At 43.8% G+C, this 25,236-nt stretch overlaps 1 protein-coding gene across 1 annotated transcript in view; it reads right to left on the bottom strand.

The window, feature by feature from the left end:
* Positions 1-25,236, bottom strand: part of FAM20C (FAM20C golgi associated secretory pathway kinase) — a 56,396-nt gene that overhangs the window by 25,688 nt on the left and 5,472 nt on the right. The window contains exon 4 of the mRNA XM_063171843.1: positions 18,363-18,441. Coding sequence (XP_063027913.1) covers positions 18,363-18,441 — 79 coding nt within the window. The remainder of the gene's footprint in view (positions 1-18,362; positions 18,442-25,236) is intronic.

Genomic DNA, 25,236 nt, shown 5'->3' on the forward strand with positions numbered 1-25,236 from the left:
GAGCTGATTTATGACATGCAGCTGCTTTTCTCTAACAGTGAATGTCTGGTTACCTCTCCTTGCATTTTAAACTGTGTTTAAATGTCTACAAAATGTGAAACTTATCTTCTGTATGTACAGTGTGGTAGCTGTGTGTGTGCACAGCCCACAGCAGTTTGATTTCAAAGACAGAATGATGTTTTTCCCAAAGCCAAGGACACTTGTATTTCAGTTTTCCTACTGTGTGGATAAGTAAATGGCAGAGCAAAGCAGTTGTGTGCTTTAACCATTGGACTTCATTGTCCCATTCCTGCAGCACTTACTGCTTTTCCTCTGGGTTTGATCCAACTTTCCTTCCACTCAGTGAAAGGTTTCCCATGAGTTCAAGGTGAATTAGATCAGGAAAGACAGAGCCAGTTCATGAACTGGGACCTGACCTGGATGTACTCAAATACAAAGAACAGTGAATTCATGGGAAAAAGCTCCCTGTTGACTCCAGAGGATTGTGGAGCAGATGCAGACTCAACCAAATAACTGAATGAGCCACCTGTGACAGCAAACACCCTGTTCTCATCCATGCCTGGATGAGGGGGACAGAAGACATAACCTCTGGTTTTAGCATTTAGTTTGAATACACCCATGATATCCTCCACAGCTCTTGCCAATATCAAGGAGGATAATGCAGGATTAAGCAAGAGCAGGAGCTGAAGAATATTAAATTAATATTGGAATTTCCAATCTGTCTAGAGCACAGTGAGTGTCTGACACTTTCAGGACCTAAGATCTCAGACAGCAAAGAATACACAAACCATCTTTTTGTGTTTTATTACAGGTCCCTCAAGTTCCCTCCTTAAGCAATCTCCAATAGTCTGCTCTTACCAAATGCCTGAGTAGATTCCAATAAAATTGAGTGAAGATCTTCATTTTATCACAAATATTGGCAAGAATTAAACCTGGGTTTTTTTTCTTTTTTTTTCCCTGTGTGCTGTTTTCCATGCAGCTCACAGGCAGTGATTGTATTGACAGGAGTGCTCAACATCAATATGATTGTCAGGGAAGTATTACAGGATTAGTTACAGACAGCCAGGGCACCTCTGGACTGAATCAGCTTAGTGGTTCAAACAAGTGGAAGAAGAAACCAAAAGAAAAAAAACAAAGTGGGTTCCTTGCTCACCTCCAGGAAAACGAGGAAAAGGTGTAAACATTAAATTTGACATTTCATTTTTTATACATATACAGATCTTTTTAGTCACCTCTTTAAAAATATTAGCTCTAGCCTTTGATTTCCAGCATCACAAATGCTGGTGCTACAGTGTCACAGTATTTTCAATGTCCCTATTGCTCCAGCAGGTGCAGAGGCCAGAGCAATGGGGACACTGAAAACACAAAAAACCTAAAAACCCAATGTTTGCATAAAATCCTATAAGAATTAAACACTCAGTTGTTCTTAATCCTTTTCACCCAGAGGAGAAAATAAGAGGACAAATCAAGTGAAGTCTTTTAGGGCATATTTCCAGCTACACCTTTTCAATAAGTCTTTAAATGACATCCTAAATCTGATTGCCTTTGTAGCTGACCAGTAAGCCCCGTGGACAAATAGTAGATCTATTTTTGATATGACCTTAATAGTTTAAACCCTGCCATTAGGTACACGCACACAGCTCCCAGGGACATAGCAAGAGTTCTCCTTCATCTTGCAGTGCTGGTTTTGCTAATGATTAATATTCAGCTCTGTAAGCTTAATGAAGACATTGTTTCCACTTATCTACAGGTCAGATGGCAACTGCAAAGCAACTGAGTTGTTAGATGGCTGTGGATTCCCTGCTGATATGTCTGATTATTTATGCACAGTGTGCATTTTTAATAGATGACCATATTAAATTATATGCTTCTCCCTTATTTTTTCATGATTTTTAATGGTTTTCAATTTGTAAGAAGGAAGGAACAATGACTCAATCCTGCTAATGAAGTACCTATGTACCATATCTGCCTCTTTAAAATTATTGGAATTTCTTCCTTGAGAAATATCAGACCATTAGCTTGAAATTGTTGATTTTTATCATGAAAATAAAGATGAGAATTAAGATTGAGCCCTTTTTCTGAAAAGTGAGATTTTTCTTCTTTCTGAACTATTCTGTGTGATCCAGCCAAAACTTTTCACAGCAAGCCTTGTGCCCAGCTGAATTCCCTCCTGCACAAAGCTCCTTTGTGCCAATTTCACCCAACTCCAGCTCTGAAAACTGATCTTCTCCAACACCACTGGGCAAACACCTGCACTCCACGCAGGTATCACCTCAGAGGGATGGAAAAACCTGTCCTGGAGTGCTAAAGAACAGCCACGGTCCACCTCCAGAGCAGAGCATGAGGCTCAAGCAGGCTGGGAGGGAAGGAGGAAAGGCACAAGGGCCCACAAAGCTGCTTTATTTAGTTTAAATCCATGTCTGAGCTGCCACTCCTTGACCTGCAATCACACAGGCACGTGGCACTCAGCTTCTCCTCTGGGACACAGAGTGTGGGGACACTGAGGGTGGAAATGAGATCCAGAGAGAAGGGTCTGTCAATTGCAGGAGAATTTTCTCACTTCTTTATAAATGTGACTACTACTGTAACGTTATTGAACTAAAAATAACCGAGCCAGTTCTGGCTCCAAATGTGATCAGCCCATAAATAGTGGGATAAACTCCTTCCAGGCACATCATGTACTTGATTTCCATTTGCAACACGTACTAAAGCTCTGCTTGTGCATAAGTTATGCCCACGGATGGGAGACGGCAAATTTTCCTTTTTCCACCACACAAACCACTCTCACCTTAGTGAGCACAGACATGATGCTGCTTTCACACACTGAGTGATCTCTGAGCACTGCAAGAGCCACGGCTGGTTTTCTACAAGGGGAGGTTTTAACACCAGAATTGCAGATTTCAAAAAGCAACATATGCTCACAGACAAAAGCAAGGCTGTGAGGAATTTATGGGGACCTTACATTTTCAGAACTGCTTAAAAGAAATTCCATTTACACCATGCTCATCGACTGTGTGTGTTTGGGGTGGCTCCAGAGCTCTTCATTTCCCTTCACTTATTTTGCACTTCCAAGTCCTAACCCTGGGTTACAAATTCAGAGCCACTTTGATGGATCACAGTTTGGCTGCCATGATGTTAAGTTAAACAACAGTCTCATTCCACACAATAATTACTGCAAACAATTTCATTGTCTGAGGGGTGCTTTGCAAGGTTATGCATTAGCTAATGCTGCTTCTGTCACTGTTCATCACATGAATATTCCCTTTACCTGCTGTGTCTGTGTGTGCCTGAAAGAACTGTGGCATTTTTAATGGCATAATTTCCCGGGATGAACTGAAAATCAGCACAGCATGGCCTGCATTATTTATATGCTGAGTCCTACAAATGGCAAGGAAAATACTCCAGTTTTCCTGGAAATAAATATATTCATTATCTTGAAGCTTTGTGCACAGTAGACTTCATGTCACTGAAAGAATTTAATTACTACCTGAAAAGCATCTTCATTTTGCTAGATTTGTAACAAAAATAGAATGTCTAGACACATTATAATTCAAAGACAAAAGACTCCTTACCCACCCAAAAATACCCAATGCTGATAAATTTTGAAGCATGCCCTACTGTTGCTGCTAATCAGTAGAAAATTCTTAGCATTTTTACAGCATGAGATAAATTGTAGATTGAGCCAATTGGGAATACTAATGACAGAAGCCATAAAATATTTTGTAACATCAATTATGACTAAAGGAAAAGGACTTGCACCACAGATCAGCAGAATATTTTGCAGCCGTGCTTCATTTAAGACTATGATTTCTGAACACGATTTGGGAGTTGATTTGCCAAGAAGAATGTTCAGGAATATATAATTGGCAGCTCTGCAACTGTGGTGCTTCTGCAGTTCAGCTGTAGCTGCAGAATTGCCCTCGATGGGAGGCTGCAGGTCTGTGGAGCCTGACAGATCACCAGACTCCAGCTGAGTTGTTCAAATCATACAGGACTCAATAAGAAATTATCTGATTGCAGTTAGAGCCTTAAAATGGTTCTGTTACGTTCAATCCTAAACTAAAAAGCGATCTGAGAACTAAAAAAGCACTTTTCCTAAAACCCAGATTTGTTTTTACATGTTCCTTATTGTTATGCCCAGACTACATCCCTGACCATGCTCCACAGTCAGATTCCAAGGAAACGCCAATTTCTGCCTTTTGACGTGCAGGTCTTATCAGAGGAGGCCACTATTTTCTGCTTTACACTCTGTCACATATTTCAAAACATCATTGTAACTTCACCAGCTTGTTTTTTAAAACCTTCTTATAAGGATCCTTCCATCCTGATGGAATTGCCATTTTAAAACCAGAGATGATAACCAAAGAAATAAATTGAAATGGGGACTGTGACAAGGAGAAAAGTTACATAGCAAAGAGGAAAAGCCAGGCTCATATTTTCTTCCTCTCCTTGACACAAAAATTATTTCCTTGCCCCAAAATAAACCAACCAGTAGATTCCAAATCAACAAATTTAAAAGCAGCTGTCCTCCTCCTGCTGCAGAATGAATTCCCAATAGTTACACACCACAGGAAAATAACTTCCCACCCAGATACCTCTTGCACTCCTCACACCAGCCTTGCTGCAGCTCCCCATTAAACACAGACAATATTTGGTCACAAGGTGGTTAAATTAAATCTTTCCTCAATACAGGGGAGTTATCCATGTTCAGCCTACAGTGTTCCAGCCAAATAATGCTTTGCTAATGATGTCTGCAGTTAGATGACAAATCAGGCTATTTAAATTGCCTCAGCACATACATCCTTTACAGGCAGGGTATCCAGGTAACCATCCTAGCACGGCTTCGAGGTGGGAGGGAGAAAGCAAGAGCTAATTTCTTCAGCTAGGTGGAAAATTAATCCTGAAGAGATCTGTCTGGTTTGTTATGGTCAACTTAAAGGCAAAACGATTCAAAAGTAATTGTTTAAAAAGTATTTTTAAGATAGGCGGTTAGGCAGGAAAGGACAAAATTACTGTGTTTCAAAAATACAATAATGGCTAGTTTTGTTCCTGAAAATAATTAAAAGTATTTAAAGGCCCTCAATAGGAAGCTTCAAATGCCATGAAAATACCAGGGATGAATGTCAGATGCTGCAACCAATCCTCTTTTTGTAAGTGTAATGCTAAATAAAATATAAAATACTGGATTGTCTTGTTTTGTTTTGTCTTCCCTGAAACAAGTTCAGCAACATTTTTCATCCCTGGTCAAGGAAATGTCATTTCTGTGTTAGATGCTGCTGTGGCCCCACTTGAGCCATGTCTGTTGACGTCCTTGAACACCTTTGAGAAGGTTCAGCTCATCAGTGATTTTTGCTTTGGGTGGACATGGGGGATATGGAAACTTTTCTGTGACCTTGTTCAGGGTCTCAGCCTCCACTGTGGTCTCCAGTCTGGGTGCCCTGGACATCTTTGGACATCCTAAATATTTTAGGGAGGGGAAGGGGATTCATTCAGCTGATTCACACACAGAAATGCTGGGATGGGAAAAGAGAGCAGATTTTATTTCCTCCAAGGCAAAGGAACCACTCACACCCTGGTGCTGCTCCTCTCCTGATGCACACCAGATTTTAAGTGTTCACTAAGTCTATTAAACAGGAAAATACAAACAACTTCTGATATCCCTTTCCTTGAAAACTATTTTGGAAAAGATGACTCATTTACTGCTCTTCTAAACAGGAGAAGTAATATTTTCCAGCACTCCCTGAGGATGCATGTAAGTAGAAGCTAAGCCAGATGTAGAAATGTCTGCAAAGGTTTTCATTCCTTTCTTAAAAAAAAAAAAAAAAAAAAAAAAAAAAAAAAAAAAAAAGAGAGGGAAAAAAAAAGAAAGAAAAACTGCAAAAGAAGAGTTAAGGTATTATTGGGTTTTAAAGCACTGTTGGTCTTTTGATTACCCTTAAAACCAGATCAGATCACAAAGAAACACACAGCATATGAGCAGCTAGAGAAGGTCACATTGCAAGAGGATGCAGTTGGTCTCATTTTTTAACAGTGAATGCAATAGAAGCACAAATCTTCCAGCCACCAAGCAGCCTCTCCTGGCTTGGCAATTGCCATGTATAATATCTGATGAACTCTGATGTCTCACTGCTCAAGGATAAAATCCCAGCAGGCAGGGGCTGTAGGAACAGCTACACAGTCAGAGGGGAAAAAAATCCCCTATTATTCCAGCAACCACTTATTTTATTCACCAGAATTTAAAAGCTCTTCACGGACAAAAATTGGGATATTTTTTTCATCCCATAAAGCAATTTTAGATTTCTATAGAATCACTCAAAAGCAATTAAAATCCTGCTCCTGTTGATGGATTTGTATTCCTTGCTCACAGTGATGTCAGGCTTTGAAATTCAGGGCTGTTGAGTGTAATTCTTTGGGGCTTTGGAGTCACTGCTGAGTGCCAGAAAATACATTCCTTAAGTTCACAGATATTAAATAGCTTTGGTAACACCAAAATAGTTTCAATACATGTAGCTTTTAAATCTAGAAGATATTGCAATAAAGAATCTGTGCAATATCAGGCAATTCAATACATTTTTTAGGAGAAGGGAAAGATGAGAGAATCCAATATGATAATAAGAGTACAATTAGCTAAGAGGGATCAGGGAGCTTTTCTAAACTGTCCTACTGCAAGAGTGACAGGCTTACATTGTCAGGGAAAATTATAAAAAATAAAAAAATCCTTCAAAAACAGGCAAGTAAACAACACAAACCCAGGATCTACATTAAAATTATTCATAGTCCTCATCCACTTAAAGGTCTGTGTTATTCAAACCAGACAGTGAGCCTCCAACACCACTGTTTGCTTTGGCATAATTTTGTGTAACAAAGGAAATTGTTGTTAAAAATGTGATTCAGATGTCAGCAACAGGAGGCTGTTCCCAATTGCAGAGACACAAAGTGGCAGGATTCATGCTGCTGGGCCTGGAACGGAGGGATGAGCACTGATTTATAGCCCTGAGCAAAAAGAGCCAGCCACGCCAAGAATAACAGGGTCTGGGCACCTCCTGCAGCCCAGGTACCATCCTGACCACTGAGAAGGTTTTTCTCCTGCCAAAGGACACATAACAGCAAAAGTGTAGGGTGAGCAATATTGCACACAGAACAGAACATCAGCAAAGCACTGCTCAGTGGTTATGGTTATTGGCTTATCAGCACCACTGGTGTCTTCCTGAGGCTGGCATCACCCCAGGAATCTGGTGTTTGTGGGCAAACAGGGCAATTTCTGCCCTTAGGCCACATTTAGACTTCAGAATCGCTGCTTTGTTGCTCCTTGAAAAGGCAAATGCAGACAAAATGAGTGAAATAAAGCTATAATCATGCTGCTGCCTGACAGGGACATTGTTGGTGACCACTAGGCAGAACTGGCACAAGATATGGGCTGGCTCAAGAGGATGAGAGCAAAATAAAGCCTTCAAGGGCACCAGCAAAGCCCAGCTGAAGTCAGCAGGAGAAAAACTGTCCCTTGTGCTGCTGGTCTGGGTGCAGATCAGCCCTTCAGCACAGTTTGGGGCTGGAGAGCTGTGGGGAGGGAGGGAATCATGATGGGGTAAAAAAAGAGAGGCTGGACTGGCTTCTTGTCCTAATTTTGGGCTTATGCAGCACAACCATTCCAATAGGAGGGATGGGACATTGGAATCTGCGTTATATCAGGGACAGATCCTTTATCCCTCACAGCATCACAGCCTACACAGCGGGGAACAAGGGGAGTCAGAAAGGCAACAACTAGCTCTTCAATTTTTTTTTCCATTTTCCTCCTCCTCTAAACTGCGAGTAATAGATACAAAGAGCTGCTCTCCTGCAAAACTTGTTTGAACTGTGGCTGCCAGGAAATGAAGGCAGTTGATGGGGGCCTGTAAAAGGCTGTTCATTAGTCCTGCCCTCTTTATGAGCTTCTTCAGTCCCAAAGCCAGATGGGTGTGGGAATGCAGAGAACAGGGGACTCCAGCGTTCAAAGAAATGACAGGATCCAGCCCTGCGAGGAATTCCTTCCCATCCCTTCAGATGATGGGGTTAATTAATAACAGTTAATTAATGATGTGTCAATCATCATGCAGTGCATGCCTGTGTGAGGAGAGCTGCCCCTCAGGGTGATGAGCAGTAAGGCCTTCCCTGGAGAAAGTCCCTGTGACAATTTCCGAAGCCTCCAAGAGGATGTTTTAATCCCTTTATCTCAGGATTCACTTCTCACAGGAAACCACCTAGCAGAGGTAGTTAAAGAAATAATTGCAATGCTGTTGCCTTCCAGGTGAGTCTCTGGAGGACACAGGATGGTGGCAGGTGCCAGCTGTCCCCAGAGGGGAGCTCAGGCTGAAAGCATCTCAGAAACTGCCTCATCCTCAGTGATGGAGGAGCAGGAGCCCAGGGCAGGATGTGGGGTACCATCTCTGCTGTGAAACACCCCGTGCCCATGCCAGACACCCCTGGGCCTGCTCCTCCCAGGGTAACAGCAGCAGGGACAGGCATTTGGACAGGAGCAGTGAGGAGCTCAGCTCCCATTCCCCTCTGCCAGCTGAGCATCCCAGGCTCTTGGCTGCCAGGCCAGCCAGCCCATCTGCTCACATGGCACCCTGCCCGCTCACAACTTGTCAGACAATTTCACGGGTGCCAAAGGAACCTGGACTTGAATAGGTGGCCTGGATCTGCTGCAGAATCCATCTCTCAGTGGCTGCAAACAGAGCAGGGCCTGTCTGTGCTCACAGAGCCCGGGGCTGTGGGCTCACCCTAGACTGGCACTGCCCTCCATGCTGCAGTGTGAGAGCTTTGCATTGCTCCAGGCAAATCAGTGTGCTACTGAAGCACAGCAAAACCAGCTTCTGAACCAAAATACCCAGAGCATGCCAAGATAACTTCAAGGCACCATGATAGCACTGGGCACAAAGGCCTGACTCTTGGAAGAGAAGCACAAGTGGAGCAGAAACCCCCGCAGCTCCCCACGGGCTGTGACAAGTAGGTCAGGCAGAGCATAAAAGGGCAAGTTTTGGGCTAAAATCCCAGTTACCCAGCTCCTGTACCTGAGAGGCTGCAAAAAAATTGGAGCTGGCTCTGGGAATGGGAAAATTAGGTAATGGGAAAAGCCGGCTCTGCCCTCGTGGTGGCACGGGGTCAAGCTGAAGGGACAGCTGCTGTCCCCACCTTTTCCAGAAGTGCTTCTTGCTGCACCCCATCCTTGCACTGCCAACAACCCCTAGCCCCACATTTCAATCCTATGGAGAAAACCAGGATTTTGCTGTCAATTGTCTGCCATTGCCAGCCCACAAGGCAGAGCTGGCTCAGAACTACAGCACTGCTCTCCATCCTCTTGGCTGGGGCTCACTCAGGGCCCTGACACAAAACCTGGGTTTACAACATGAAAGGCTGAAAAATCTCTGCATTTTATGCCCTGGGAATCAGATTTTCTGCCTAATAAACCCCCTAAAGAATCAGATGCAAAAGAGGTTTGTTTGAAATTTTTGGCTGGGTTGTCTTAGAGTGGTGATTCAAACAGGCACAGAATACAGGAAAACACAAATATACTGGGTCAAAATTCCCTTTTTGTTTATCAAGATACACTCAAACTGAATACAAGTCAGTCATACTGGCAACCAAAGAAATTTATACCAATTATTGCCAGATTTCCCATTAAACCTACAGATTTATTTAACATCTCAATTTCTTTTGCTGCTGGTGCCAGCTAATCAAAGCAGTTTAAAATCCATATACAGCCTGTGTGTAGCTGAGGTCTGTGTGCAATATTTCTGCTATCACAGGTCTCCAAGGCCAGCCTTATGTATCCTCTGGCCAGGTGAACACCCTGGCAGGAAGAATTTGGACAATTAATTAGCAAGGTTTACCAAAAGGGCCTTGAAGTGCAAACAGGATCACTTGGATGCTGCTGCTGAGAACAGTATCTGGCTCGTGTGCTGGCTTGGGGTGTTTTATTATCCACAGCACATAATCCTGCACTTTAAGCTGCTTCTATTTACAACAGTTTTGCTGTCCCCCTGCTACTCTCCAGCTCCCACACGTTTGCAGATGCTACTTACTCTATGTTTCTGCTACTTCTTCACATGCAAATGAGTCTTTCAGGCTTTCTCACTTGTATTTACCCATATGCAGAACACTACAGCAGGGTGACAAATTATAAATTAAGAAGAAAAGTACTAAGACCATTGAAAAGGAAAAAATAAAAACTCAGGAACTTTCAATGTGCCCTAAATCTGTGTTATTAACAGCTATTATGGCTATTTGAAGTACACTTTTTTTGTTGTTTTACAGCAGTGAGTCACCCACAGCACCATGGCAAGGGTGTAATTTGGATTTGTGCTGTGCCCTCTCTCCTAAGTTTTGCCAAACCCTTCCTGTCCCAACCTGCAGGACAGGCTGTGGGTCTGTCCTAAATGCCACAGCATTTTTGCACTGTCACAGACCTCAGAACTGTGCTCCCTGAACTGGTGACCTCTGAGAAGCTGAGCATGGGTCCTCAGCCCAACACTTGCTGTTTCACCAGATCCATTTCACTGCTGTTATCTCCTGCCCCTTTGGATGGCCAGCAGCCCTAACTCAAAAACCTGTAGAAATTTTGAGGCTTAAATGAGCTGATAAACTTCAAACAAATCTTGGAGCAAGTGGCCAAATCCCCAGTTGCCTCCTCCAAAGCGCTGGTGATCCCCAGAGCTATCTCTGTGTGAGATAAAGACCAGGGGCAGAGAAAGAGCAATTTAGCTCCATAAAACATCCAAAAATAACTCCTCCCAAAGGGCAAGATGAGGATGGTGCAACTCATCCTCAGGAAAAAGCCATGTGTGCTGCTCCAGAGAGAAAACAGCCTGTGGTTTATGCCACAAGTCTTGCACAAATCATTTTCCCCTCCCTGAATTTCGGCCTCCAGAGACTACTTTAAGGATTATAAATTGTAGAGAAACAGAGACAAATTCCCATGGAATGTTTCAGGGTAGCAGTATCTGCATATCCCACTGAAAACATTGTGGACACATTTTTTGGTTTTGCCTAGATTTATTAGGAAATCTTACCTCAGTGCTCCACCAGTCCCCTGTGTGCCAAGCCCTGCTACTCAGCAGTAAATTACAGACTGTGCATTTCATGCCAGCTCTCCGCTTTTCTGCACCATTGATACATGGTAAACTGTGTGAAGTAAGGAACTGAGGAGCTAAAGTGCCTCTCTGATTAAAAGACAAAGCCACAGGACTGCACTTCTTGGTATGCAGAAAATTAAAGTGAAGAAGTGGCTTGATTAAAATCAGACACTGAAGATGCTTCTTTCCTAATATACTGTGGTAATGTAAAAAACAAAAAAAAAAAAAAAAAAGGAAAGAAAAGTTAGCTGCTGCAATAACTGGCTTTTAAAGAAAAAATAAACACCAGCATACCTTTGTTCCCAAAGACTAATTAGCAAGAGTCTGTGAGTACCTAGAAGGCAGCTAATCAAGCAGAGACAATCCTGTACTGTAAAATGTGACTGCAGACTCAGGTCTCCCTTCAAACAGTGTTAAGGGGCAGGTACAGGCAGCACCTGTGCCCATTTGTGTCAGTGCAAGACAAGAACAAAAAGAGATATTGAGCACCCTGTTATCATCTGCCAAAAACAGCCCAACAAATGAGATGAGGGAAAATGGAAGGCCGTGCAAAAAGCCCCAGACAGAGATTGTGCTGTTGGCATTTCTGTGAGCTACAGAGCAAAGTCTTCTCTGTCAGGAGCTGAAGATGCCATGGGGAAGACAGGAGAGCAGGATTTTGGGGATAATTCACCAGGAGTGGTGGATGGCAGCTTCCCAGCGCTGGGATGGAGCTGAACCCCATGGGGATGGTGATTTCCAGCACACAGCCCTGGTTTGCTGGAAGAAGGTCTGGTCCCTCCCAGCCCTGGGACCCACATTGCCCAGCCCTGGCTCTGAGCAGATCCTGCCCTGCTCCAGGAGGGGATAATCCAGGGCCAGCACAGCAGAGCTGCTGCCCACAAGAGGGAAGGAAATTTATCTTCCCTTCCTGACTGCTGGCACAGTGAAATCTGCTGTCACAGGTCCCTGCAGACCCTGATCTGAACAGACAACCTTTGAGCTACCCGGCCTTGCAGACATTGACTCTGGGGTCATTCCATGAACTTGTTTGCAGAATTCAAGAACAAATTGCTCCTGAGCTGGATGGGATTGATCAATATTCCAACCAGCAGCTGCTGAGCTGTGGCAAGGGGAAATGCAGAGCACAGTGGTGGACAGAGATTGCATTTCACTGCTGTCCAGGGCCATCAGTCAGCCTCAATCCTGATCCAGCTCCCCTTGAAGTCACCACAAATTTTCCAATCTGCATAAATGAGATTTGGACCAGAGGCACTGCTGAGTCCTGAAACACAATTGGCACTGAAATACTGAAGAAGTCTGATCTGATGAACAGGATTAGTTACAAAAGAGAAAAACAATTCATGCATAATATATCAAAAGTTAAAGAGCTAAAATACTACACAGCATCCTCCACTGTCCTTATTTAGGACCACATTCAGATCTCATGCACTTTAAATATCAAAGGATATAATTCATCCAGTTAACTCTAGATTTATTCCTGATATAAGTACAATCAAATGTGCCTATCAGTCTCATTCAGGTAAACATTTCAGCAGGGATTTGGCTGGCAAGGATTTGAATGCCCTTAAAAAGCCCCAAATCTCATGGATGAGGTCCATAGAATACCTGATTACTGATTATTCCTTGCAGCAGCAATGAAAGCACTTCCTCTTCGTGACATAACGAGAGCATTCCTGGCAATTTTAAAATACTCCTACATGAACTGAAGGCTGGGATTGCCACTTTCAACCCTTCCAAGCAGTTCATTGAACCTCAGATCTCCAATAACCCACCTTGCACAGAGGCAGTGACTGGCACAGCAGCACTGCCCATCCCAGGGACAGACCCCAGGGGCTGGGCTGTACCTTGACCAGTGACCATCAGCTGGGTGTCACACAGCACATTCCAGAGTGCCAAAGTGCTCATCCTGCAAGGCTCCTAGCAAGGCAGCCACTGGATGCACATCTCACTTCTCCAGCAGCTCAGAGAAAACACTGCAATTTGATTTAATTGCTATGTTGACTTATAACAGTGTGTTTATACTGGATGCCTGCCAGCTCACATGTAACAGGTTGGCAAAACGTATTTCCTCAAAACAGCATGAGATGCAATGTAATAAGGAAAGCAATCTTTCAGCAGCCTCCATCCTGGAGTTCATTTCAACTCCTCTGGCTTGGAAGCCGTGCCACCAGTGCAGAAGGATTACAGCACCCTAATTGATATGATAATCAAGCCTGGAGGCTGCACTTCCCAGGTACAACAGCCACAACTTCAGACAGGGAATAGAACTGTGGGAAATGAAAGTGATTAACAGTTGTTTGTTTTACAGGGATTGTTTGGACTGTTTAATATCCCTATCAAAGGATGCATTATTTGTTGAACAGTCCTAAAAGCAAATCAAAGAGAAACTTGAAGAATGTTGCTAATCCTTTGCCACTCTAAGGATGACATCTAAAAGCCAGTGAAAAGCTGTGCTTTGCCATTTGAAACAAAAAGTCACAGAATCATATTCTCATTTACACTGGGAGAGACCCCTAAGATCATTGAGTCCAACCACCAACACAGCACTGCCAAGCCCAGCTCCCAAATCAATATCCAGCACACGGTGCTGAGCACTAACGCACATCCCCAGGTGTCACATCCACACCCCTGAGGGACAGTATTAGCTTGTCCATGACTTTGGCTGCTTGTTCTCAGCCCAGCTGTGTCTTTGAGCCATGAGATAGCTACAGAAACATCACAGCACTGAAGGTGAGTGTGCTTGTGTCAGCAGAGAGGCAGGTTGCCCCAGTCTGTGGCTACCAGCCAGTTTTGTGGGATGGGTCAGGGCTCTGAAGGCTGCAGGAGCATGGAGATGCTCCCATGGGCAGCATTATTTCCACAGCAGCAAGTTTCAGGAGGGACAGTGAGAGTCAAAGTTTCAAATAACACAGTCAGCAGTGTTTGATCAGTTAATGAATGCTCATGATTCAAGGGGACTGCATTTCACCACCCCAAAATCCTCTTCTGGCCTGTTATCCCCCTGAGACTAATTGGCTCTACTTTATTAAAGACTTCAACTGCAAATTTCATCAACTGGAAGAAAAGTCACGTGGCTCTTTCTAATCCTGTTCTGTGACTTGCAAAATCAGAAGAAAAGAAAGAAGATGTTAAAAATATCAAGTAAAATCTAAAGTTGGAACAGAACTGGCTTTTATGTGTTCAGTCAAAACTGAGTTCACTAGATACAGTAGTATTTCTTTGAATGGAACAAATAAGCCTCAAAGATTTTATAATGAATACCCCTTGCACACATTTGTACAATGCAGTCTATAAAAATGGGAATGAGACATGTCATTCCTAAACACAGACCACAGGACACTTTTCTCTCAACTCCAATAACAAGGTATAATTTTCTATCTGATCCTATTTGGCTTTTCCATAAGGAACTGTAAAAACCTCTCTCAAAATCCTGGCACCAGTGTGTGCAATAGGAATCCTAACACTGGCTCTGCTGGAGCAGAATTTCCCTCTTCAAGAATAAAGCCTTGGGAGGAAAAAAATGGTGTGTTGGTTTTGTGGCTGAGCCAGCTATTTAACTCCATGAGCCAGCAGAAACAAAGGGAAACCAAATAAAACTACAAAACTACAAATGCTCCTTTGGACAAGTGAGGCAAAAATCTTTTGACATTTATGGCTTTACCCATCCCTGCCTGATAAGTCATACAGCAAGTTGCAACTGCAGATATCAGCAGTCATGGAAATAAATTTTATAATGCTGTATGTACAGTTAGATACACTAATCATGGGAGGAGGGGAGGTTGCTATTTTTTTGCTGTCCCATATGGTAATAATTTTGTATGATTGAACTGTTAGGAGCTAAATAAAAGTACACATTAACTGTAAGATACATTGCAAATACATTAAATCTTCCCTGGAGTTTTAGCAAGTACGTGCTTTTTCTATCATGCATTTGAAATTATTATTACTGGGCCATAGGATTTATAAATAGATTTGGCTTCTTCGGCAATACTTTATGGGCAATTATTTCAGAAATGAAGATGCAGAGCCATGGATAAATAAAATAATTGCAGCTGATCAGGCTTTATTTACTGCTATCACATTTCCCTGACTGCTACACTTCCCTCATTTGCTCCACTAGCCTGAATCAATGACCAGATGAAGAGCTGTCAGTTAATGTCAGGCGCAGAGCACAAAAGACGCCAAAGGCTGATTCTCATTTCCCCATTTCCAAATTCTGCCTGGGCTCTTCTGGAGCTGGCTTGCTCCCTGGATAAATTCAGAGTGGAATTGGGAGGCTGGGAAAGGGCAGAGGAGCTCTGCAGTGTGTTCAGCAGCTTTCCAGGGAGCACATTTTGCTGTGGCTGCCTTGTGGAAGGCACTGCCAAAGGTCTGGAGAGCTCCCCTTCCATGAGCAGATGCCCAGCTGTGTCAGGGAAGGGCTGGCATGGTCTGTGCTATTTGCTGCACTGCCACCCCAACAGGTATTAATTCAGTTGGAAGGCTCTGAGTACAGCTTTGTGCGGCAAAAACAGCTTTCCAGGCAATTCCAGCAAAACAAATCAAAGCTGAGCATGGGACTGGCCTCATGTCTACAGAATACCTCACAGCAGCAGCTTTCAGTATTTGAGATCTCAGACAGGATGGGAAACTCTGGACTATCAATATTCCTTGGGATCAGGCTTCAAATCCCACACTCAGCCCTATCTAATAGTTGTGTTACCTGGGGTTCAGGAAGGAGGTTGCTTGTCTGAAGAGGCTTATCAAGTCATGAGGAAAAAAAATGTAATTTCTGCTGCTTTGAAAAGCCACAGAGCTGATAACACAGAAACAAGTGAAATGTGTAGGATGCACCAGGTGGAGACAAACTGAGTACCCACCAATAGCTTCCTTCAATGAGCTCATCTCAGAAGTAGCCAGGATGACATTTCATGGCTCTAAACTACTTAGAAAAAAATTGTCTGCCAGCCCTGATGAGCAAAAATGTCTCTGAGCTACCTACAGCCTCTGTCCTGGGAAGGAACATCCAGTTTTGTGAAGCCTGGATAAAAAGGGTACCCTATAGAAAAGAGAAAGCACAAGAAACATCATGGAAGCTTCAAGGACCTTAAGAAGATCCTACAAGCATAAGTCTCATAGATTTAAAGCCTGTTTTTTTTTATTTTTTATATTTTCTTTATTTCATTCTAGGCTGCTTATTTCTGTATAAAGCAATGATGCTGCAAACCTCTCCAAGAACTTCATCAACCACAGTCCATAAGGTGGAGAAAGAGGCCAGTGGGACCGGATGCCAAAGGAGCTGGGAAGATTTATGCTAGCTGAGCATCTGGCTCCCTGTTCCCTGTTATCAGAGTGAAGACAAATGCCTGCAAACACCCTCATTCCAAACCACTAATGTGCTCAGCCCCACTCAGCACAATTGCAGCAGTGCTGCTCCTGGAAGGTGCTCTGCCTGGAAAGCAGCTGAGTGTTCCTTCCAGGGGTTTATGCACTGCAGAGAGCAGTGAGAAAAGAGGGGGTTGCTGCCCCTCAAATCAAGCCAAGGGAATGATTAAGACATCATCATTTTCTGGTTTTGTTCTAGTAGGTGGTAGTAATTGCTTCTACACAGGAACGTGGCTACACCTCTGTTGTCATCCATCATCTTGCTGGGGCTGTGCAGTGTGCAGTATTTTGATTTGACCTCATTAGCACTCCCAGAATCACAATGTCATAGCAATGACAAAGGCTGAGATTATCTACATCTGAGGAGATGCACAAGGAGCATAGCACACACTGTGAAAAGCCAACAGTGCAACCACGACTCTGCCAAATACTCAAAGGCAGCCTGAATAATCCCCCCAGCTCTTGATTTTGCATGAGGGACAAGAAATGATTTGGAATTGTGCCTATATGCATCAAACCTGCAGATAAAGGGGATGGGCTCATGCCCTGGTGATCTAAACCCTCGGGGAGAGCACAGGGAGAGGAAGGGCAGGTGCTGGAGCAGATGCTCTCTGCTACCACCTTCCCTCTGAGCTGCCAGTATCATCTGTGCTTCCTCCAGCCTCTCCCAGGCAGCCAGCAATCCCCTGGAAACGTGGAGATATTTGTGTGCCATTTGGGAAATGACACAGAGGCACTTGGCCTTTGCAGAAATGCCTTGTGCTCTCTGCAAGGTCACAGGGTTTTCTTGTGATTCCCAGGATGGAGGCACACAGGGAGGGTTCCTGCTCAGACTTGGGTTGAAGGAAGATCAAGCCAATTTTTTGACCCTTCTGGCAGTCAAATAAAATCAAATCAAATCTGTAGTTGTCTGAAGTCAATCTACAGCAAAATCTGTTGTGGAACAGGGAATTTCTCAGTCTTTAACCAGCAGTTCCCCCCTGAGCTGTGCTCCCCACTACAGCTCACATATTCCAAACCTCCCATTCTCAGCTACTCTAGTTTTCTATGGATCATCTTAGAGGAAATTAACTGAACTTCCCTACAGTGGGAACAGAAAAAGGAAATGAATTGATGATTCCAGTGGTACCCATGACACAGATCCTGAATAGCTCCATTAAACACTTTGCAGCCCTGGGGGTCTTTGCTAAACCCTCTACAACAAGCACAGAGTCATTTTCCTTACAACACAAACACACAGGTCAGGATTCAGGAGTCTGTTTTATATCTGAATAATTTCTCTCATCTCAATGGGATCCAGGCAGGCACAAATCAAGGCTGCACAATCCTGGTCCCTCCCTTTCTCTCCAGAGTCATTACCTTGCAGTACCACTCTTGGATAAACTCATTTTCACAGACTCAGCATAGACCCAATGAAATGACTAATACAACTCTTTAATGCAAACAACAATAAATCAACTGATTAAATTCTAATTTATCAGACAAATACTCTTTAGCTCTTCCCAAAGCTGTTCTGAATCATCTCTCTTGTCTGGCCATGCTCCAGAGGAGCACTGACACTAGATAAATCTCAGACCTATGGAATAAGTTCACAAAAGATAGAAATGCTGAAAACATCCTGTATTTATGACAGGAGATTTCACAGAGATCACAGTGAATCACATTCCTGAGAAGACTGTAATGTCTCTGAAGCCTCCTCAGCATCTCTTCCCAAGACCAGTCTAGCAGGACAAGGGATCAACAGACCCTGGAGCTCCAGGCTCAGCAGCAAGGCTCAGGAAGCAGACACATTAACCTTGGGAGATCCTACAGCAAAATTTAACAGCTGAGAAAATGGCTGCTCCACCACAATTCCACTTTAAATCACAGGCTTTTTTAACTTACTTCATTGGTTTGAACAATGCTTGTCCATAGTTCTGGAATGTCATGATCAGCTTCAGCTGGGTGCCTCCTGATTTCATTGCTGTGGGGGAAAAACACAAAACAGCTTTAAAATGAGACATGGATCTACTGACACTCATTTTCCTGGAAACCAAACCATATCTGGTTTTCTCTGTATCAGTTCAGCACTGTGGCATCAGAGTGATCAGGGTCACCCCAGTTGGGCAGCAGATTATTCAGCAGAGTAGAGGGAAGGGCATTGAGTCCTGACCAGGGCTAAACATGGATTGTATTTCCTGATAATTTTTGCCCTTTTTCTGGCCATCATGGGCTCCATAAGCACCCCAGATGAACAGTACCCATAGGAGCAGAGAATTGGAAGGGCTTTGTGTGCTGTCCAGGACTAAACAGGGATTGTATTTACTGACAATTTTTGCCTTTTTCTGGCCATCATGGGCTCCATAAGCATCCCAGATGAACAGCACCCATAGGAGCAGAGAATTGGAGTCTTGTTTTCTCCATCTCTTGCTTTTGCAGTCCCTTTTAACAAGGGACTCACACTGGGGAAGGAGATGGGGCGCTCTCAGAGGCAGCTGCAGCTGGGATGTACAGCCCAGTGCACAGCAGACAGCTCCTTAATTAAAAGTATGAGCAGATACTGTGGCAATCTCTGATCTCTGCTGTGATTTTAATAACTGTTCCTGAGCAGCAGATATATGTAAATTCCCCTTCTCTGTGCACAATGGAAATGTAGCCAAGCCCAGCCATCACCTTCCAGGGATCCCAAGGTGGTTCATGCATGAGAGCCTGGCCTGGCTGGGAGGGCACAGGAGGACAGTGAAGGTGACAAGGACAGTGACTTTGCTCATCTCCCAGCTGGGAGTTAATGGGAATTTGATACTCATTCATACCATTCTGAAACACTTGGACAATGACACAGTAACAGCTGGATTATAGTGTTTTTAAAATTAGGATTTTTTAAATAACATATATAAGAATTCATAAAAATGCATTTTGCTTGATGATAAGGCTACTTAAAAAAGATAAACATAAGCTTCAGAAAACAGCTGCTTTTCTGCTGCCTCAATCACAAGCTTCCTAATAAATGAAATGACCTATAGCCTGACTCCTAAATGCACCTTTGTGCTGGGGAGGCCAGCAGGGTTGTGTGGATGAGTCAGTCTTTTAAAGATGCTGTCTAGGAATCATCAGATAATCAATCCCTTTCTTTGCAGTTCTGACAAAAGCCATGTCAACTGGAGAACTACATAAATGTCAAGTTATCTTGCTCTGTAAATTCTGGCTGAGGGTTGCCCTTGTTCCACCTATGCAGCTGTACATGTTTTTTCTCTAACCAATGCCATTAGCTGCACATCTTTTTAATTACTCATCTCTGAGCCTTATCACTGATAGTTCATCAGCTCACTTTCAGCACTTGTAACCTATATTTTTGCAACAAAATGCTATGCAAATCTGGTCAGTGTAATTACACTTCTCCTAGAATAAAATCCCTCCTCTCCTGCTGTTTTGCTGATCCCAGCCTTCTCTTGCCTTTCCACTTTATCCCAGAGGAACAAATAAATAATTAGAAATTAAAGGGCATTAAGCAATTTGCACTGAGGGGGTAAAGCAGAAGCAGAGGGATTTCCTGGATTAAACTCCCCCCTCTGTGCAGGACAGGTCAGTTGAGCTGCACCTGAGGGCAGGAGGAGCACAAGGCATTTTTCATGCCCAGCTCAGGGCCTGAGGACAATGAGAAGCAGAAACTTTCCAGCCCAAACCCTGCCTGTGGTGCCCTGGAGCCATCTGTGCACTCTGGAAACAGCCCTGGTTAGTATGGGCAGCTGGAGCTGGAAACATGGAATTACACAATGGTCTGGGTTGGAAAGGACTCTAAAGATCCACTAATCTAACCCCCATGCCATCACAGCAATGCAAAGAGGGGAAAAAAAGGAAGTTCCAGCACACCCTTCTCTAGGCACAGAGCTTCAGATAGTCAAAGGACTGGTTTCTCAGCTAATTAAAGTCACTCAACAGATAATGATTTTGTTAGCAGCCAAACTCAACAGCAAGGATGTCATCACCAAGCAGGGAGAAGCATGAAGAAGATTAACAATTCAGAATAATTCTTCCATGAGACACAAAAGCCTGGTTTCCTTTCAGAAGGAACTGAGCTGAAGTTAAGACAAAAGCATCTCCCTCATCTTTTTAGATCCACCTTATTGTATTGCCTTAATTGCTTGCACCAGTAGCTTCACTCCAACACAAGTTTTGCTGGCTCCTCCACTGATGCTTTGGAACTCTGAAAGCAGAGGGGGACACTGGTGGGGACTGTGTCCCATTGTGCTTTAGGGCAGGGCAGGGTGGGACCCACATGGAGCATGGAAAATGCCCCAATGCCAGAGCTCCACCTTGGCTTCTCCCCAATGCCAGAGCTGCCCCTTGGCTTCCTCCCAGTGCCAGAGCTCCACCTTAGATTCTCCAATGCCAGAGCTCCACCTTGGCTTCTCCCCAATGCCAGAACTGCCCCTTAGCTTCCCCCCAGTGCCAGAGCTCCATCTTTACTTCCCCTCAATGCCAGAGTTGCATCTTGGCTTCCCCCATTGCCCAGACTCACTGCAGCTGTTCCCACTTTGTCTGCTCTTCCAGTGTCACATCTGTGCTGGCCAGGCTGGGGCTGAGGCAAGGCCACCCTCCACATCCAAGCTGGATTTTAACCTTGTAATCCCTGCAGAGATGGGAACACCTAAGCCTGGACTGTTCCTTTGAGCTTGACAAGACCCTTGCTGTACCTGCAAACCTTGCTGTACCTTGCTGCACCTGCAAACTCCAGCCTTGGAGCAACCCAGGGTGCCCAAATTTAGGGGGTGGCAATGCCAGACAAGAGCAGATGTCACTGGAGATGGTCCAGTCTATGTCAGATCACTTCCCCTGTCCTAATTTAGCATCACACCTGCACACTGGCTCTCCTATGCTTTTCTGAGCTGTGCTCCTCCCTTTCCTAAACATGTCCCTCTGGCCATTGTGGCCTGTCATCTTCCGGAGGTTTGTCCCAAACAAACATCATTTGCTCATCTGGAGACATCCTGGTGCCTTTATGTGCTGCCCACAGGCCATTCCTGAGGAATGCACAGCACCCAGGAGCAGCACACCCCATGCTCCAAGGAGAGCAGGATGCTGCACCACTGCAGTCTGTCACATCTGTGATCAGCAGCCCCAGGGATTTTTACAAAAGCCTTGCAACACAAGGCTGTGCTGGATCCAAAGGAACCACTAGTCACACTCTAAATTCACCTTTTTTTTTTTTTTTTTAAGTATTTTAATATACTGTAACACCATAGGTCACAAACAGCTCTGTACAGGCTTTATAAACCTGCTAGCTCACAGCAGGTACTTCAAATCAAGTATCACACAGCTCCTGGATGTACTGGCACACTGCTAAAAACAAATCCCAATGCCATCATTACTTTTCATCTTCAGGCAATTCAAAGCCTCTCTTTTCCCTCCAAATAGAAGGAAATGGAAAGCAGCATTAACCTTCCCTGTTAACCCAGTGTAAGGGCTCTAGGGTGTGATCAGAAATCTTCCTAAGTTCAGGAGGCTTTGCAAAAAATTCCCTGAGATATCTTTTTGCTTGAATGTTTGGGATTAGAGTCTTGTCCAAAGATTAGTGAAATAGGTGGGATTCCTTCTGTTTTCTCTGGCAGACTTTGGATCAAGCCTGCAAAAATCCCCTTCCATTTCCATTTCTGGCTTTCCACCTCCTCTGCTTTGCTCCATGGCAGCCCTGATGCTACCAGCCTGTCCAAACCACATGGTTTTCTGATAGAGAGAGAGAGAGTCCCAACAGGATCTCTGAACTTTGCCTGATTCTTTTGACCAGCAGCCAACAAACATTTTAAAATGTATTTAATTATGCAGGGCTAATGCCTGAGAGGTGAGACGCAGTCACAGCCTGGGATGCAGTTAACATCTGAAACAGAGGATGCTCAGATCCATTTTGGATTCCTATTTATAGAACAAGCTTAAATCTAACATAAACATGTTGATTGGCTTTAACAAGTAATGCTCTGCCCCAGGCTGGAGACATGGCCCTGTACAAGCTGTAAGGAACATATTTAAAAATAAATTCAAGCCCTCATCATCTCTTAGTTTGTCCTTGCTCGGCCAATTCTGCTAACTTGTTTTTAAAGGACTTTTTTGGACTTTTAGTGGAGAAAGTGAAAGATTTCTGCAGGGGAAGAGATCTGTGAAATTATTCTAAGGCTTTGCTGTACATTTTAAGTCCTCTCCTTTCATCTGGAATTGTACATTAAATCAATCTGTTGACTCTTGGCAGATTCATTGTTTCCCTAAGCAGTAAATCAAAGATGCTACATTTCATTGTTTCTCACAAGTTCTCGAAAGCACTTCTTCCTTTCCTTTGGATGAGATGCTCACGATTTTCTTTAGAGCCAGAATTTATGTTCAATATTTAGAGTCTTGTCACTCCCTTTTCTCTTTTCTCTCCCTGCCTTGAAGCAGAGTCCACCTCAGGTAATTGCAGCTTTTATTCCCAGTGTGAGTAATCTCACACACTTGCTTTCTAATTACTGCCTGCACAAAGTGAAGGCATCACAGATTCACAAATTACCTCAGCCAGGTAGTCAGCTCTCTTTACAACCACAGAATTAAAGAATCAAAAAAGAATCAAAAAATAAGTCCCAGCTCCTCAGAGGAATTACAAAGTCTATAAAAATCTCTGGACAGCAAGACCAAGCCCACAGTGCCCCTCCAATGCCCCATGCCAGAGCTGGTGCTAAACTGCTGATAGTGCTGCCACAATTATGCACAGACATCTTGTAAATATGCAAGAAAATAGCTAACTATGGTTATTTATGCATGCAATAAGCAGCTATGAAAGGCAAAGGAAATGTGCAATTGCCTGTGCATGTGCTTCTGAAAGCCAGGCTTCAGTGCTCAGTGGAAAAACAATTCTCTCTAGGCTCCTATTTATGGCAAGAGGAAATTTTCGGTGAATTAAATCAAATTAAGAGCTATCCCTTTATGCTGAACGAAATGAATAGGAAATATGTGTATATGTAGATGCAAGGCACAGAAACAATCCCAGCCCAGGCCGGGGTAACCCTGTCCTTTCCCGGGCCAGCTCTAGGTGTCACTGTGGGAGCTGCATGCGATGGGATGGGAAGGGATGGGAAGGGATGGGATGCTCCCTCCCATCCAGGGATTTGTTCCATTTAAACTTCAACATCAAGAAAATGTCACCTTGGTGCTCCCTGCTCCTGGGAATTGCTTCTGTCACCGTTTTCATTTTGAAACCCCACTGCACACGGCAGAGTGGTGTGAGTGGTGCTGGCAGATGTGGGGGCTCAGCCTGCTCCCCACTCGCCCCCATAAATAATGCAGGGTGAGCAGAGAAATCACAGCGTGGCCAGGAATGCTGCTCTGCTGCAGTTTGGATCTAATTACTGCAGGTATCAGGCAAATAATCTAATTCTATTAGAGCCAGAGTAAATCTGAACACTGGCAAGAAACTGGATAAAGCCATATCCCATTTCACCTAATGCATGTAACCCTGTATATTTAGTTGTCCTGCTTGCTAAAAGGAGCCTGAAGACCAGGCATTATCAAGGTTTCAATTTATTTTATACTCCTAACTTGACATCTTTCCAGCTGCCTTGAAAAGAAAAAAAACAACCCAGCAAAAATTGACCATAAGGAAAAAAACCACCAAGGCTAATTAGAAGATAAGCAGGAATATGCAAAGAATGTAACAGCCCTATAAATGTCCTTTGGTCAAAAATATTACTCTTTATTAATCAGCTTACATGCTTTTGAATCCCTCTGCTGTTCTGCAGTAAAGCTGAAAACTGGCAGGAATTACTTTAAAACATGTATTTTTAAACATCCAAAGAATTTGCAACATAAGAGAAGTTGCATTGTGCAAAAAGTAATTAAAAAATGTGTATTAGCAATATGCTCTTTATTTCTTCGCAAGCTGACAAAGCTCCTGGATCCCCACAGGGTCAGGCAGTGTATGCTAACACCAAAATTCAGATCCTGGCATCTCCATATTGGCAAAAGTCCCCTCCCATTTCCATATACTTGATTTTAGATTGGGATTTATGTGTAGGAATCATTCCCTGTCAGTTCCCATAGCGGCCAACAACACCACCAAATACATCTCGTGGTTTAATTTATGGAAATTATCCTGATTCATTGCTAGAAACCATGGCTCTGTGTTTTTGTTAGAGGCATAAGAGGCCCTACCATGCTCTTAAGAGCCTTGTTCAAACATTAACAGAGACAATCCCAAAGGGACTTGCTAATAGCAACCATAAATCTTCCCCTGTGCTCCCATGGCCCTTTCCCCCCATTGATCAGAAAGCTCCATCAAGATCAGAATTAATGGAAAGCCCATGGTGCATCTGTATGACACATTAGGTGAAATCATGGCCCCAGGGAAGCCAGTGGCAGAAACTTCCACTGTCGTCACCAGGGTCAGGATCTCACTCCCATTTTTTATGATAATAATTCCTTGCTGCTGGGCCAGCTGAAGCAGGGAGAGGTGAAGCCACATGCCCAGAAACACAAGTGAACACCAAGTCCAGAAGATCAAGTGAAGAGTGAGCACTAAACTACTATTTTTGCTCTTATCTCCCTTTTTTCCAGCTTTTATGTCCCTAATCCACCTCAGCCACCCCCTGCTCTGCAGGATGGACAGACTCCATGGCTCGAGCACTGCTGGGTTTGCTGCAGACCTCTCCTCCTGCACAGACAGTGCAGCTGAGCTCTGGACTGCTGGGGAGGTGAGCAAAGATCAATACTCAGCAGCCATGTGGTACAAACTGCTGCAGACAGTGCTCTTTGTGCAAAC

Source organism: Melospiza melodia, chromosome 18 (assembly GCF_035770615.1).
Source record: "Melospiza melodia melodia isolate bMelMel2 chromosome 18, bMelMel2.pri, whole genome shotgun sequence".
Classification (NCBI taxonomy): Eukaryota; Metazoa; Chordata; class Aves; order Passeriformes; family Passerellidae; genus Melospiza; species Melospiza melodia.